Below are 14,659 nucleotides of genomic sequence, written 5' to 3'. Positions count from 1 at the left end.
AGTTTGCAGTATTCTGTCTGTACTTTTCTTTATTTGTTTTGGTTCTTACTGAGGCATTTTATGAAAATTAATACTGGTGATGCAATGGCACCTTCTCATTTGTTATTTATGTTTGATTGTCTGATTTAAAAATATCTTGCCATTTTTCACATCTTTGACAAGTGCAACAATAATAAATAAAATTAAATTAAAAAAGAACATCAAAGCGATGAAAAGTAATTACGTTTGGAAAAACCAAAAACAACGAAACACACACAAAAATGTATTTTAAAATCTTCCCACAGTTGCAGAGTTGCTGTTTTTGGAAAGCTACCTGATTTCTTTGACACTAAAATATGTTCATTCTTAAGATCTTCTTACTTGTCAGGTGCACTACTAAGAGCCAGCTCTCACTTTTATAAACACATTAAAACAAACAATAAGATAACGTAAAAAAAAAGAAAAAAAGAAAAAAAATGCAAATAACAGTGGATGGAAGAAATATTACTATTTTCTTTTCATTCATATTTGCGATTCTTCCAATGAATGCAAACCACAAATTCTGTCAGAATGGTACTATTGAACTACTCCTTTTTCACAGTGCAAGTACATCTCATGAACAATTCGACATTTGCAGCTTATTTAAAAAGATGGTCTTTTAAGAAAATGTTTTGACTAACAAATGTGATAGTGTCTCCATTTTTTTTTTGTCCTGAGGTCTTCCTGCTGAGTTCATGGAGAACGGAACGGACCTTGTCTCACAGTGTTTTCCTGCCGACAGCTGACTGACATACAGTTAACTCCAACGAGTGCTTGGTTGCTCCCGTCAAATGATTTGGGCTGGCCAACCAAGGCAAGCACACAGGAAAATCCTCCTTTTTACATAAATCCAATACCACATTGTCTTCAACTTTGAGGCATGCATCAATAAATATATAAAGCAAACACAGCACCGGATACATTATTCTTAATAAATAGATTAAAGGTAGTTTCATAGAGAGCTCTTCCCTCTAAATCTCTTCATCATTTCACAAGTCCTCTTAAATTTGATCTGTAATCTGACCAGATCATTGCATGTTTACATTACCTGAAATAACTTTGATCTGTTTGCAAGTTGGTTGTTGCATGACTGGAGCTGTGTTTTGGCAGTATCACATATTTGAGGCGTCAGAGAAGTTCTTTAAACTTTGGCCTTTAAAGTCCTGACCTGTTCTGCTCATCACGTAGGTGTCATATCTGCGTGCTTGCAGCAAATGTCTCTCATCCAGTGTCTTTTCGTCCCACTTGCTTACTTTCCTTGGCAGTCACTTGCTGTGTGCAAGTTCAACCTAGAGGAAGTCACTTTGCTGCTCATTGGAGAGTTGACTGACAGCCACCTCGCTATGTTGCGACCCCTGGAGCATCGTGGCAGTCCGCAGAGGGTTGTGGTCGATACAGTTTTCCCTTGGAGTCAAAGTCTCAGGACAAGGACAGTGTCTGCAGGTGCCGTGGTTCTCCAGTAGCCCGTTTGAAAACTGTGTAGAGTTACACTCTTCTTTATGATGAGCTTGCCTGCACGTTCCCTTCTGGGTGGAGTCGTGCTGACACGAACACCCGCAAAGTGACCTTCTGCACTGGGCTACATCCCGACAGAGAGACTTGCGGAAGTTGGGCTTAAAAACCAGATACACAATCGGGTTGTAAAGTGTAGAGGACTTGGCAAAGATGGCGGCCAGTGCGAAAGCCATAGGTGGTACATTTGAGGGGTTACCAAATGCTGCCCACATGGACACAATGGCATATGGACTCCATGCTGTCAGGAAACCAATGCAAACTGCCACGGAGAGCTGAAAACAAAGCAAAAAATAAGTCCGTAGATAGAAGGTGACATGGACTACTCAAAAGAAATTGGGGATTTTTGGGAATTGCAGGTAAGCTGCCATTGTGTAGCCCTCGCACATGTTATAATTAGGAAATGAAAAGTTCTCTGGTGCTCATTTGAGAACCATGCCAAACCTTTCATGGTTATAATGCCTTTTCCTATCCTAAACTTTCATCCGAGAGCTGAATATCCCAAACTTTTTATGAGCAGTGTGTGTGCCATTAAAAAGATGCATTGAGTGTTGGAAACATACCTTAATAATAAGCGCATGTGCATTGGTGATCTTGTTCTGCGGGGACATGTGCTGCTGCACTGCCTGGCGGGACCCACGGACGGTCAACAGGATGAACAAGTAGGACAGAAAGATGACAGTGCAGGGAAGAATGTAGCAGAAGAAGAAGAGGCAGACGATGTAGCTCATGGCCAAAGAGTTATGGCTGGGCGCATGCCAGTTGATGCAGCACGCCGTACCGTACGGCTCGGGCCCGTACTCTCCCCAGCCCAACAAGGGCCCCACAGCAAACACGGCCGCGTAGCACCAGACGCCGCCGACCAGCAAGCAGGCGTGGCAGTGGGAAAACTTGTTGCCTGAGGAGAAGCGCACCAGTGAGTCGGATTGAAAAAACAAGTCTCACGGTCAGCCAAGCACCCTGTCTCGTCAGCTGTGTTCTCACAGGCATGCTGCATGGGGAACAATATGTGCTTATGGTGACATGTATGACAGGATGTGGGAAGGACAGCATAACAAACTCGTCATTTAAAGTTCAGCAGAGCACAAATAATTACTTATTCAAATATATCAAGCGTTACAGTGGGAGGAATGATTGACAGAGGAAGATAAACAAAGAGAAAGCTCATTCAGCCCTTACTGGCTCAAGTTACGTCATGTTTTTATGAGACCGTCGAAGGAATAAATAAAATGAGTTAAAATTGTAAACGACAGCTTTTGTTTATTACAGCGATTATTCGTGGGAACATGCAAGTGTCAAAGGGGGGAGGGGGCAGCACAGGAAAGTCATTTCACAAGACAAAAAAAATCAAATGACATTAGGGTCATTAAAAATCTGAGGACCCTGTAAAGTAAATTCTGATTTTAGTTTTATAAATACATTTTACAATTTTGTGAATTGTGGAAACATGCAGACTGAAAACTATGTAAAATGGAATTGTGAAGAAATAGCATCAAACTGGTTTTGAACATTGCTATTTTCTTGACTTTGGGGGCAGGGGTGTGGCGTGGTTAAATCAGTGCCCAGTGGCACAATTTGGCATTTACCATGAGTCGCCCCTCTTCCAGTTTATATGAATCAGGCGCTTTCATTCGCATAAATAGCTATCCGGTGCAACTATTATTATTATTACTTATGCACTTTCCTTGGACACAATACAGAGAACAAAATATCCTGAGGTGATATTTAGTCTTCTATATGTTAGAACACAAATAACTGTTGCGATATAACTGGCAAGTAGCAGGTTTGGCATTTGTGTATATTACATCCATAGGGCACGTAATAAACTTTCATTTACTCATGAATACTGCACAGTGCTTATTGTGACTTCAGGCACATGACTAATCACATGGACCACTTGTGGAGTAAAGAATATTTTTAATTCCAGGAATCCAAAGTCACCCATCTGCAAGTAAAGACAGAATTTGTCACAGCTGCTGGGTGTTTGTTTTCTAGTCTCATAGAAAATGAATTCATAACATTGTAAATTGTGAGCAACAAACTCTTGTTATTAAAACAGCTCTGTATGTCGTCCTGATTGATGGTGAATAAACAATTTAATACTTTCGCAATTTACTTCCGCTCATATTAGTGTGGTTACAGTCATGGTTGTGAAATGATCCATGAGAAATATCTGAGCAGCCCTCACCCATAGCCAATGATAATTGATTCTGCCGATTGCATCATCACCGAAGAGGAGAACAGTGCGAACCTTATCTGCAACACCACCAAGCTTCTTCAGTTGCATGTCAGCCCCTCTTATGGTCCAATCTGATGGTGGGGGCGTGTGGTTAAACCCTGCGGTGTACAATGCTCTGTGTTGTGGAGTGTGTGTCAGGCTGTGTGCGCGTGCTTGATCTTTATACATATTGTTTATTTGATGTGAAGCATTTCTCTGATTAAATCATCTCAGCAAAATGAAATCATCTCAACAAACCTGTTCTTGAGGGCTGATTTTAACCACAAAAAGCAAAACTTCAAGCGTGCATGAATTTTAAGCAAGAATGTATCAATATTGTTCCTCACTGAAGTCCTTCAGGACGCGTTAAACTAAACACAAAAATGCGTCGTTCTGCAACAATAGAGCCCACAAACTGCCTTGATCTTCACATCTTAATTTTTGTTGTTGTGCTTTTATATGTTTTATTGTTTTGTTTTGTCTGATTGCATTTGTTTTGTGTTCCATTTTGGTATATTGTCTGCACATATTTTTTTTCCCAAGTGTTCTAGTTGAGTGCACTTTATGCAGTATACATAAAGTATACTGTATGCAGTATACATAAAGTATTCGTATATAATTTATGCTACAATAGACAGGGATTTGTCTCAGATTGAGTTCTCTTTAAAAGGAAAGTAGCCCGACCTACACTTTAGCAGTCAGATGCACTTAACATCACAAGCAAATTCCGTATTGATTCTTTTGTCAGTAAGCTGCAAACTCCTTTTTAGTCCCTGCTATTTCCATTTCCCCGTTTTCATCAGAGCCCCTTAAATGAAACACGTGGCGGGATGAGTCTACTAAGCAGGGAGCCCTCTGACTCATCACTCTCAAATCTTTTGTTTTATGGACTTCGATCCAGAGCTCACAAGTCAGTCACGGGCGTGTGTAGATTAGATCTAATGGAAAGCACGTTTGAAAGTGAACTATTCTGTTCATCATTAGATGACTATTAATAATTGCAAAACACAGGTAAGGCAGCTTTTCTGATCTTGATACAAGAGGTCATATGTGGCAAGAGACAAAACGTAATCTTTCTGTCAATCCTCATTACATCTTATCAGTGTTATAAATGCAATAGTAGCTCACTGCAAGGTAAAATTGGATGATACAAGCTGTCATTGTAGTGCAACATAAAATAAGCAAATTAAATTAAAACATGTTCTTCATTTTAGGGAGAGGGACAGAAAATAGTAATTGTGAAGCACTGAACTAATGGCAAGACAGACTAAATTGAAAATAATTAAGATTTTTATACTTTGATTTTTGTTTGGGTATAATATTTGAGAAAATATTCCTTTTGTGACCTCTATAAATAAATCACCATCTTCAAAATAAACTGGAAAAAAAACATCAAACCCTTGCAGTTTACTCATTTTCATTGCAGCATAAAATAATTTTTTACAACCGTGTCCACTTAATCACACATTTTTTCGAATGCTATTAAATCGCATCCTGTTTTACTTGAAACAGTCAAGTGCATGTAGATATGATTCCAATCGCGATGTAACAATTCCAAAAGTGAACAATGAACCTTGTGTCACCAAACCGCACATGGTATCATGGTTTTTGCCCTCCAGTTACAATAAACATGATCGTTCACATTGTTGTATCATTAAAGTATAAACAGTTCCTTTGCTTCTTATTTCTCATCAATTTTACTCCACAGAAATAGCCAACTCTATTTTCCCCACAAAAACAACAACAAAACACACTAATTTGACACACCACTAATTCATCACATTCACTATGCCTGACTTTTCGCCTCCAAAAAAAAGCCCTGTTTTTCCCTGTTACGGATTACCCAGAATAGTCAGACTGCTTCGAGAATCATTGATCCTTGACTGGAACCTTTCCATGAAGTGTACTTATGTGGGTTCTCCCACGATTTACTTGAGTTCCTACCCAAGTCCATAAAATGTCTAAATTGTCTGAATGTTGAAAATGAACGGTTGCCTGCCTTTATGTCTAAATCCTGTCACTGGTCATTGGTCCAGTCACTCCATGTTGTACTACACTAACTGTGAGTCTGGGATAAGAAATTTCAGGGTGATGAGCTCTAGGCCAGCAAAGATGAATTTAACTATTTTGTACATTTTAATGTAATTTCAATGAAAGAAAGGCATTACACTTTTTAGAAAAGCCTATGGCTAAACCATTAATTCTAAGGTCTTCTAATTTGGAGTCACAGCAAAAGAGGACGAAGTTGGATTTATAAAACAAACAAACATATTGTAATTCTCCTATTTCTGAGGGAGTGACTCCATTTGAGATATACATATATGCACCATTAAATGTAATGCTAACTGTAGTGAGGACCAAGATACAAACAAAGGAATTATTGAATACTATTATATAAAATGATCTATTTACTCCTCCGACTCTGTGTGCTTTAATAGGGGTCATAATGTTAATTGGCATTCAGTCAATTAGTTTGTCAGTAACGTTTCGGTTTAGCTAGGGTCACTCTAATACAAACAGATGTCCACAGTATTTTGGGGCTGTATTTTAGTTGTTAAGATAATGGATGTCACAATACCGATAAGTATGAAAACATCCGTTGGCCTGACCCCGTTTTGAAACTCAGTGTTTTGTGGGAGAATTCTGGACCTGGTTGTGAAGTGCATAAAATAATAATGTTGGAATAAAACAGAAGCTTTGCTGAGCGGATTTAATAAGCAACTTGCTTTTTGGACATGCTTTGTGGTGGGTTGGGCTTAAGAGCAAATTTGCTTGTGCTCATTTGTACTGTGTGTGTATTGTAGTGTCTGGATTTGGATGTTCCGCATTATAGATGTGTTTCTGGGGATTAAAAAAAAGTTTCAAAAAGAGCCATCCTACAATGTGGCCTTAATTCGAATGACACCTGGAGTTGAAAGTGACCTCAAATCTATTTGAAGGCAAATCTGCAAAGTTTTCAAAATGCATTGCATAACTTATATAGGAAAGCCTGAATCTATTGATTATTAGTTCTTCACATTCTCCTGTTGTGGGTCATTACTCACCCAAGCTTCCATAACATAACTTATTGTCATTGATCAAGATGCTGTTTTTTGGACCAAAATTATTCGTCTCGAATAGACTATTTTCATTGTTGTGGCCTTAATAAAAAATATTCATACATTTGGTGAACTTCATCATCAGGCACAATTCTATTTCAGATGATCACTTTTATGATGTTATTTTTAAAATACAGTGCACTACTACTCACAGAAAGTTTGAGAATAATGTTCTTGGAATTAGGTTTGGTGCATCATTATAAGAAAATGCACTTTTGTTTTTTTTCCTTACCACCGCTACCGATAACATTTTTGTGAGCTATACATTGTACATTTTTGTACATTTTGTCACTGGTGTGGCACCTGAGGGGTCCAAGCATATTTCAGGAGGGACAGTACCCTCATGCACACACTAATCTTTGCCAGTGATCCCCCAGTGTCTACAGAAATAGAAGCTAAGCTGACAAACATGCAGAGCATTTGACTGCAAAGCCAAAATAGGACAGAATATGTAAAAGCCCACCCAGACTTGCAAGGCAACACTAATACATCAACTCTCAGCACGCTCACAAAAAGATCTGTCTTTGTTCCACCGAAAGCAGAGGAGAAATGAAATGGCCCCATTAAAATAACTAATATTGAATGGTCTCATTTTACTGCCTCTTTCACTCATGCCTCTGCAACACGCCATACAAAAATAAAACTTTTATTGTAAAACACATGACATCATGCGATCTTGCTCCAAGAAAGCTTACTAATGTAGATAGGTGAAACGTGGAATGGTTTCAATTATTTCATTTTTACATGCTCTTAAATGTACTTGTAATTATGCAGCATATGAATAAAAAATAATTTTGAATGTATTAGGTGTTTTCTTTTTCAGTGTAGACAGTCACCTTACCATAGTTTGGGCAGCAAACCTTGAGCCAGCAGACGGATGAAAGCACTGTTAAGGTAGTCAAACTGCACAGGCCAAACAAAACGCCACAGAAGGCGTAAATGGTGCAGGTGGTCTTATTATACAGCCACCTGGATGAGCAGGGATAGAAAGATAAAAGTGTAAGCGGGGAAGCAAAAAACATTGCAACATATTCATAATGAGTGCTAGGTTTTGTAAAAGGCATTTTGTCAGGATTTTATGGATAATGCTAAATAACTAGGTACAAAGCTGCAGTCATGACTTTGAAAGAGGAGGTTGTACAAATTTAAATAAGATAACCATTTTTAGCCAAACCAATGTTTCTCTTTCATGCATTCGTACAAATTATTTTGAAGTGATTTCAAAACGCAATAGTTTTATCGTGTTGGGAAATCAACTTACTTATGAGTGTAGGCTGATGGTATAGCAATGGGAAAAAGAGAGATGGTCATCATCAGGTCACTGATGGCCAAGTTGACTACAAAGTACTCTGCTGGCTTCAAGGAGGAGTTTTTTCTATAAGCCACAAACAGCAGGGTTCCATTCCCCAGCATGGAAAGAAAACCTGCCAGTCAGAGTTATACAATATGTGATGTTAATTCCGCAGTTTACCAGTTGATGTCCTTTTTTTATTGTGGTCTTGACACTGAAGAAAAAAAAAAAAAAAAAAACTTACCAAAAATTGTATACAACGTCCCCATGAGGATGTCATTGTCTTTCGATATTCTGGACACAAACAGATACGTTTCGGAGGCATTTCCCATCTGAAAGAAAAATAGACACAATGATGGATGGAGGAATTTAGTCATTGTCTTTTGATATTATGGACACAAACGAATACATTTTGGAAGCATTTCCCATCTGAAGGAGAAATAGAAGAACAAACAATGATGGATGAAATAATAAGAAATAATGTTTCAGCTCCTGGCAATTTAAAAAACAAACAACTGCCTTAAGAAATGTACTCAGACGCCTCTGTTGTTCAGAGCATTAACTTATTAACTTCTAGACAGATCTTCTCGAAACAATGAGCAAAATATCTTCAAAACTCTCAGAAAGTACATGAATAAACTTCTGTTTGCTGTGACTCACTGGATTCCGTTTATGGATTTAAATGTGGAATAACCTTGCTTACCATTGTGTCACCTACTGTTTTAGGAGTGTGTACTGTAGACACCAAAGTTAGTGAAAGAGTTGAAAAAGTACTTTTATTATCAACTGTCCAAATCCACTGAAAAGTGAATGGGAAGCTGTTACCTACAAAGCAATGCCTGAGATAGAAAAAGGGTTTTTGGGCCAAGTCATCTAATGCTTTAATATTAACAGGTAGCGAGACAGGGTAACTACATTTCATTGTCGCTTTTATCCATAATTCACTTCCTTGTCATTAATACAAAATCCCAAACAGGCACAGGGAAAGAAAAACATGCCAAGGCAGAACTCGTGTATGAGCAGAAGGCTGGGTGGGATCACCATGGCATGAGGATCAGAGGCCGACCAATGGAAGCAATGGAAGGTCCATCAGGGGACAAGGGTTGAGAGTTTTTGTATGAATGCGTAACAAAACAATTTTGCAACGAGTGAATCAACAGCAAGACCTAGTCTGGGAAAATATATATAAAAAAAAAAAAAACTCCACCCATGTGCACAACTGTGCTTTGTGCTAGACTTGCACGAGGCATGAAAAAAGGGCTCCTTAATATCAACTGTGATCAGTCTGTGACAAATGGGTGAATAGCCTCACAGAGAACTTCACAATCCAGATACAGAGCAGTTAACTTCAAAGTTCAGACTGGCTGGGGCTGGGGGGGGGGGGCATGGGGCTGACCAGGTCGACAACAGAAGATCAGTCCATGGAGAAATGTTGGGGGTCTTGCATTGACACGTATAAAAAAACAACCTCATGATGAGTGACTCATCAGAAAGAAAGAGGAATGGTTGTGACAGACAGACTATGCCCATGGAAGACTGTTTAGAATGCGGGACTCATTCACATTCTCAAAATAAGACATGAAATGAATCCAGGATAGTTAGTCACAAAAAACAAATTCTGTAAAGAAAAAAATCCTTTTTGACATGCAAACCAAGCAATTATTTGCATACAAAGTAAAAGCTGTCTTTTAGCAAGTTGCTGAGATAATTCTTTTAGATGAATTCATGTGCTGCGATGGCATGTAAATGAATTCATAGCATTTTCTATTTACTCCTCCTTCACTTTTACTTAAAGGTGGCGATCACCGCAGCGCAAGAGCTGTGATGAGGTGTGAAGCTTGTTTTGGATGAATTTCTTTGCCCATACACTCGGTAGGTTATCTTCAAAGTGAACCATGCTTTTTGTTCTAAGGCTGTGAGCATAAAATGGCTATGAAGTAGACACAATCAGACAGGTTAGAACACAAATTAAAGTACCGGCCTGCAAAAACATACTTTGTAGATCGTAAACAATTCCCTAATCGCCGTAATACCCGCATCTCATGAAAGGGACTGTGTAGTGCTGTGCTTTTTTACTGCATCATATGCCATAAAACCTTTCGCTTTTTTTATGCCAAATTGTTCCCACGGTTCTTCTGGTGTGCTGCATGCTGGATGTGAATTGGATTTATACTGTAGTGTAGTTGGTTAAAACCTGAAGGGATAATTCAATGTCACATTAGAAGATGTGTGAACAGACAAATTAGTTGTAAAGATTTGAATTATTCTTGGTAGAAAAAAGAAATTTTCAATTTCAGACGGAACAGATATGAAGAAGACTACTTCTTCATTATCTTAATGAGAATAGCATGCCACTAAATTGTACTTGCTTCCATGGTAACACACACACACACACACACACACACACGCACACACACACTTTAGAGAGAGAGAGAGCGTACATGGGTGTGCAGTTACGGTTTTTGGTTCAGCTGCAGACAAAAAAAAGTCAAAGCAACAGTCAAGTACTCTTGAGCAAGTTGCCATCAACATCCCCGACTCAAGAAGTGCAGCACTCTTTGCATACTCTTCTACTTTTTTGTTTGTGTACGTTGGGCTACAAAAATAGAGCAGAGTATAAATTAAATTTTCCCTTGAGGGATTATAATCAGTATCAATAATTAAAATAAGGAAGTACACACATTTTATGCCTTAGGGTGCAACATTATTTCTGTTCTTCTGTCTTGTTACTGTACTGTATATGTACATTGCTGACAAACTTCAAGTCATAAAACAGACTGACAGTTTGCAGGAAATGAAGCCTTCCCAGAAGGGCGGCTAAGGAACTCATCAGCTTCTTACTGAGAAAATGTTGCAGTAATTAAAGATTGTAACCAACCAAGCCTCATTGGATTACAAATTTACTGACGGTATAAACACAGTGGGGGAGCGCAACACTGTCAAGGACAGTGAACAGATGTTATTACTAAAACAAAAATGGCAAGGCGGAATAAATTTGTGAGGACAAATGAGGTATGAGCACAATCCCATAACAGAACCTGTCATCAATGCAAGATTGAAAGGAGAATGACCAACATCACTGATCCAGCATGTTCACCGTATGCATGTGATGCTTGTAAAGTAAAGGTCATCCCACTTGCTAACGCCAGGAGGGTCCCCTGGAAAAGCCGGACCACGTCTTCAGAGAGAGGCGCTTCAGACTACCACCCTGGCCTGCATGCATAACATTGGCATGTTTGTGAGAGTGAATGGTTCTGTGTCCAGGTTGTAGTCCGTCAGTAACACAGTCAGCTGGAACAGTTCTGAAATAAGCACGAGTTCAGTGGAGTGATGTTGTGATGCTATAACTTTATAATCACAAGGCAGAATTGCATGGGTATTCCAGTTCCAGTTGGATGAGAAAAAACATTGCCAACATATGATGATGAAGTGATAAAAATTGTTTGTGATATATACATTAACGGCCTACATTACGGTGATGTCACCGTGTTTGCTGGAGGCAAACGAAGGGAAGCCAGCAAGAAATGCTGAGGCAATTAAGACGTTTACTTTTATGTAGGCAAATGTTGTCTTGTGGTTTTGATTGCCCAAACTGTAAAAGCAAACATAAAAGCTTTTAAAAACATCTAATAATAAAAATGGAATCATATCCCAGTCTGTGCCAGTCATAAAATGTTGAAATTGATAATCCCCAGCTAACGTGCCGTTTCTGTCACATCTGTTTTAAGTCACCAAGATACGCAAACACAATGCGGCCCGAGAGGCTGAATTGGCTGGGAATCAAATCGACCGTGTTCCCTACAGTGCGAGTGCCAATTTTCACATCTATGTATGGACCTTGCACTGTAGGCACAGTAATAGGGCCCCTACTGTTTCTTTCCTCATGTAGACTCAATTCTGACAGTAGTTTTGGTTTGTTTCTTGGCTTTCTTTTGCTGAGGCTCTACGGAGCTATCTTGGTTAGTCAGCGTTTTGTTTTTTAATCGGGCCGACCTTCTGGAGTCATTGATTTTCATTTTCTGTTTTGTATTTGCGTCTCACTTTTACATGCGCCCTTGCTTCAATGTACTATCCTGTTTGATTGCTCTACTTTTGTTTAGTCAGCATTGAGGTCACTGCTTTTTTGCCAATCCATGACTCCGCTTTTCATCCAAAAACTCACTTGTGATTGAGTCCAGCTCCCTCACAACCTGCAGAAGGTAATCACTACAGCTAATAATCACTCTATAGTCGTGTTCAGTGGAAGCACATCCCTGCTTGAAGATGCCATTTATGAAGGACACAGACCGTAAACCTTGATGTTTCTTTCGGCTCTTTGCCAGATGGATCTGTGAAACAAACGTATTACTGCACAGACCATCTGGCAGTACAGTGGAATATGCCAGATTAATACACTAAAACAGTGGTCCGTGGATCATTTAGTGCCAGGCCGCACAATAAATAATAATGATTTTACAACTCAGTGATGTGTACATAACATAATATTACTCATGTTATGTTGATGGCATGATGTTATGAGGATGTTGCAAGTAAAGTTGCATGGACTACATAGTGGATTCACATTTAATGTTATATTATACAGTGGTGTTTGCATTCAGAATTCCCTCATGGAACTAAGGGATGGTGGTGTTTATTCATTGTTGTTCTGCTATATGATTGTCTGAAAAGACATTTAGGATTGTGGTTGATCTGTTTTGCGGAAATGGGATTGTAGTTCAAACATGGACAATTTTTGCAAAGAAATCGTCCATAAATAATGTGCAGTCGGTGATTATTTGATTTATTGATGCTTCCGACATTTGATTTGATATTTTCTAGAATTGTATTTAGAAGTTTTCTTCGCAAAAATCGTGACATCATCAAACACCGGTACGGGAACATATTTTCTGACAGTAATCCGGTACGTGGTGCTAAAAAGGTTGGGGACTACTGCACAAAAACACTGGCTGTCCTTGCTTTTATTATTATTGTGCCTGTCTTTTAAGGCCATATTTTTTATCCAGGAGGTTTATAGAAACAAAGGACGACATTAAAAGCTTATTAAATCTACGAGCAGTTAATGACATTAGTTCCACGCTCCAACTGGCCATGGGCGATATAGTCACGGTTTATTTATTTATTTCGTCACCAAAGTGCCCGAATTTGGTACCGCTGGAGATGACAAATTAATTCTATGCATTTCTGGATTGACAAATAATGGAAGAGACTGGATTTTCTCTGTCTGTGTGCAACATACTGTAAAATGATTGCATAAGTGTGCTTAGACACACACGCACACACAAACACACACATACACAAACACTCAGTACTTGCCATACAGTTGTGTCTTTACAGTTACGTAATTTGCCGGCTTGCAATTTCAAATCTTGTTAGACTCATCAACAATCTGTCCTAGAATGAACAAGGTCCATTTTTTTCTGTGAGCTTGATCAAGCATTTCTCTCCAATTCGGCCAGCACATGGTCTTTTTAAAAGTGCTGTGGCTTCGCATTTCCTCTCCGTTTCATTGGTCTGATGCAAAAGATAAAAGAGCAAAAATGGGGTTGTTATTCTCTGAGCTAGAAAGAAAAGAACAAAACGCAGGAACAAAAGTAATTGGCAAGGGCTGTATCTCCAAGAGCACAGAAAGATACACTTGGAGCTGTGTACAACAGTAAGATTACGTAAATAGGACGTGACTGATTATTTATTATAAGATAGCCGGGAGCCTTTTTTCCCAACATTAACCAACCACTGCTCACCAGAACTATCACTTATCATTACAAATCCACTCATTTTTTATTCCGTGACCCAAAATAATCACACGTTCTCTTCCAGTCACAATTTTAGAAACAACAGCAACACGTACAAATAATTTCTTTGCAATAAACATGAGACAAGCATGTTGTTAGAAAAATGTATATATATATATATGTTATCATGCGTTCTCTAATCAATGCTTTACCGCAATATTACTGCAATATATGCTTGCTGTTTGGCCTTGCTGTTTTTATGATGTACCACAGAAGAGAAAAGTTACGGCTGGGTCAGGAGAGAGGTTACAGCTGGGTCAGACAGGACCAGCTGACAACTCAGCAAAAAGAAGACATCTACCGAGACAGTTCCTTTTTAACAAAGACCACTTTGTTAAACAACATGCCTCATTGCTGTCTTGCACCTCAGATGAACCTACAAGTGACCATCATTGTCAGGGTTTTCCAAACTATCTTGATCGTAAGATTATGTCGGAATGTATGTATCCAGTAATAAATAACCTAGCTTGTCCCATTCTACACAATGTCGTAAAGCATCCCTTGCTATGTTTTGACTAGAGGTCAAAGGTTTTCTTCTCTATCCAGGCCACTCAAATTCCTCTTCCCACATGTTCTTATCAGTATGTAAACACCTAGTGATTTCTTCCTTACGAGGCAAAGCCCACATGCGTTCCCCCTCCTCTTTTAGGGGCTTTTGTCTCACGATTTGTGGGTAGGGCAAATCCCAATAAAAAGAGCGGGAGTGCATACAGATATTTAGTGTAGTGAG

The 14,659-nt window shown here is 39.0% G+C and overlaps 1 protein-coding gene across 1 annotated transcript in view; it reads right to left on the bottom strand.

Annotated features, from left to right (window-relative positions):
• Positions 1 to 303: 303 nt before the first annotated feature.
• Positions 304 to 14,659, bottom strand: part of opn7b (opsin 7, group member b) — a 39,280-nt gene continuing 24,924 nt past the window's right edge. The window contains exons 2-6 of the mRNA XM_037244373.1: positions 8,382 to 8,469; positions 8,108 to 8,270; positions 7,688 to 7,815; positions 2,094 to 2,428; positions 304 to 1,805 (exon numbers count right to left, since the gene is read on the bottom strand). Of these exons, the coding sequence (XP_037100268.1) occupies positions 1,308 to 1,805; positions 2,094 to 2,428; positions 7,688 to 7,815; positions 8,108 to 8,270; positions 8,382 to 8,469 (1,212 nt within the window). The 3' untranslated portion in view covers positions 304 to 1,307. The remainder of the gene's footprint in view (positions 1,806 to 2,093; positions 2,429 to 7,687; positions 7,816 to 8,107; positions 8,271 to 8,381; positions 8,470 to 14,659) is intronic.

The sequence above is a fragment of the Syngnathus acus genome, chromosome 2 (genome assembly GCF_901709675.1).
Source record: "Syngnathus acus chromosome 2, fSynAcu1.2, whole genome shotgun sequence".
Lineage (NCBI taxonomy): Eukaryota > Metazoa > Chordata > Actinopteri > Syngnathiformes > Syngnathidae > Syngnathus > Syngnathus acus.
The sequence above is the reverse complement of the archived record's forward strand: the minus strand, read 5'-3'. Positions and strand labels throughout refer to the sequence as shown.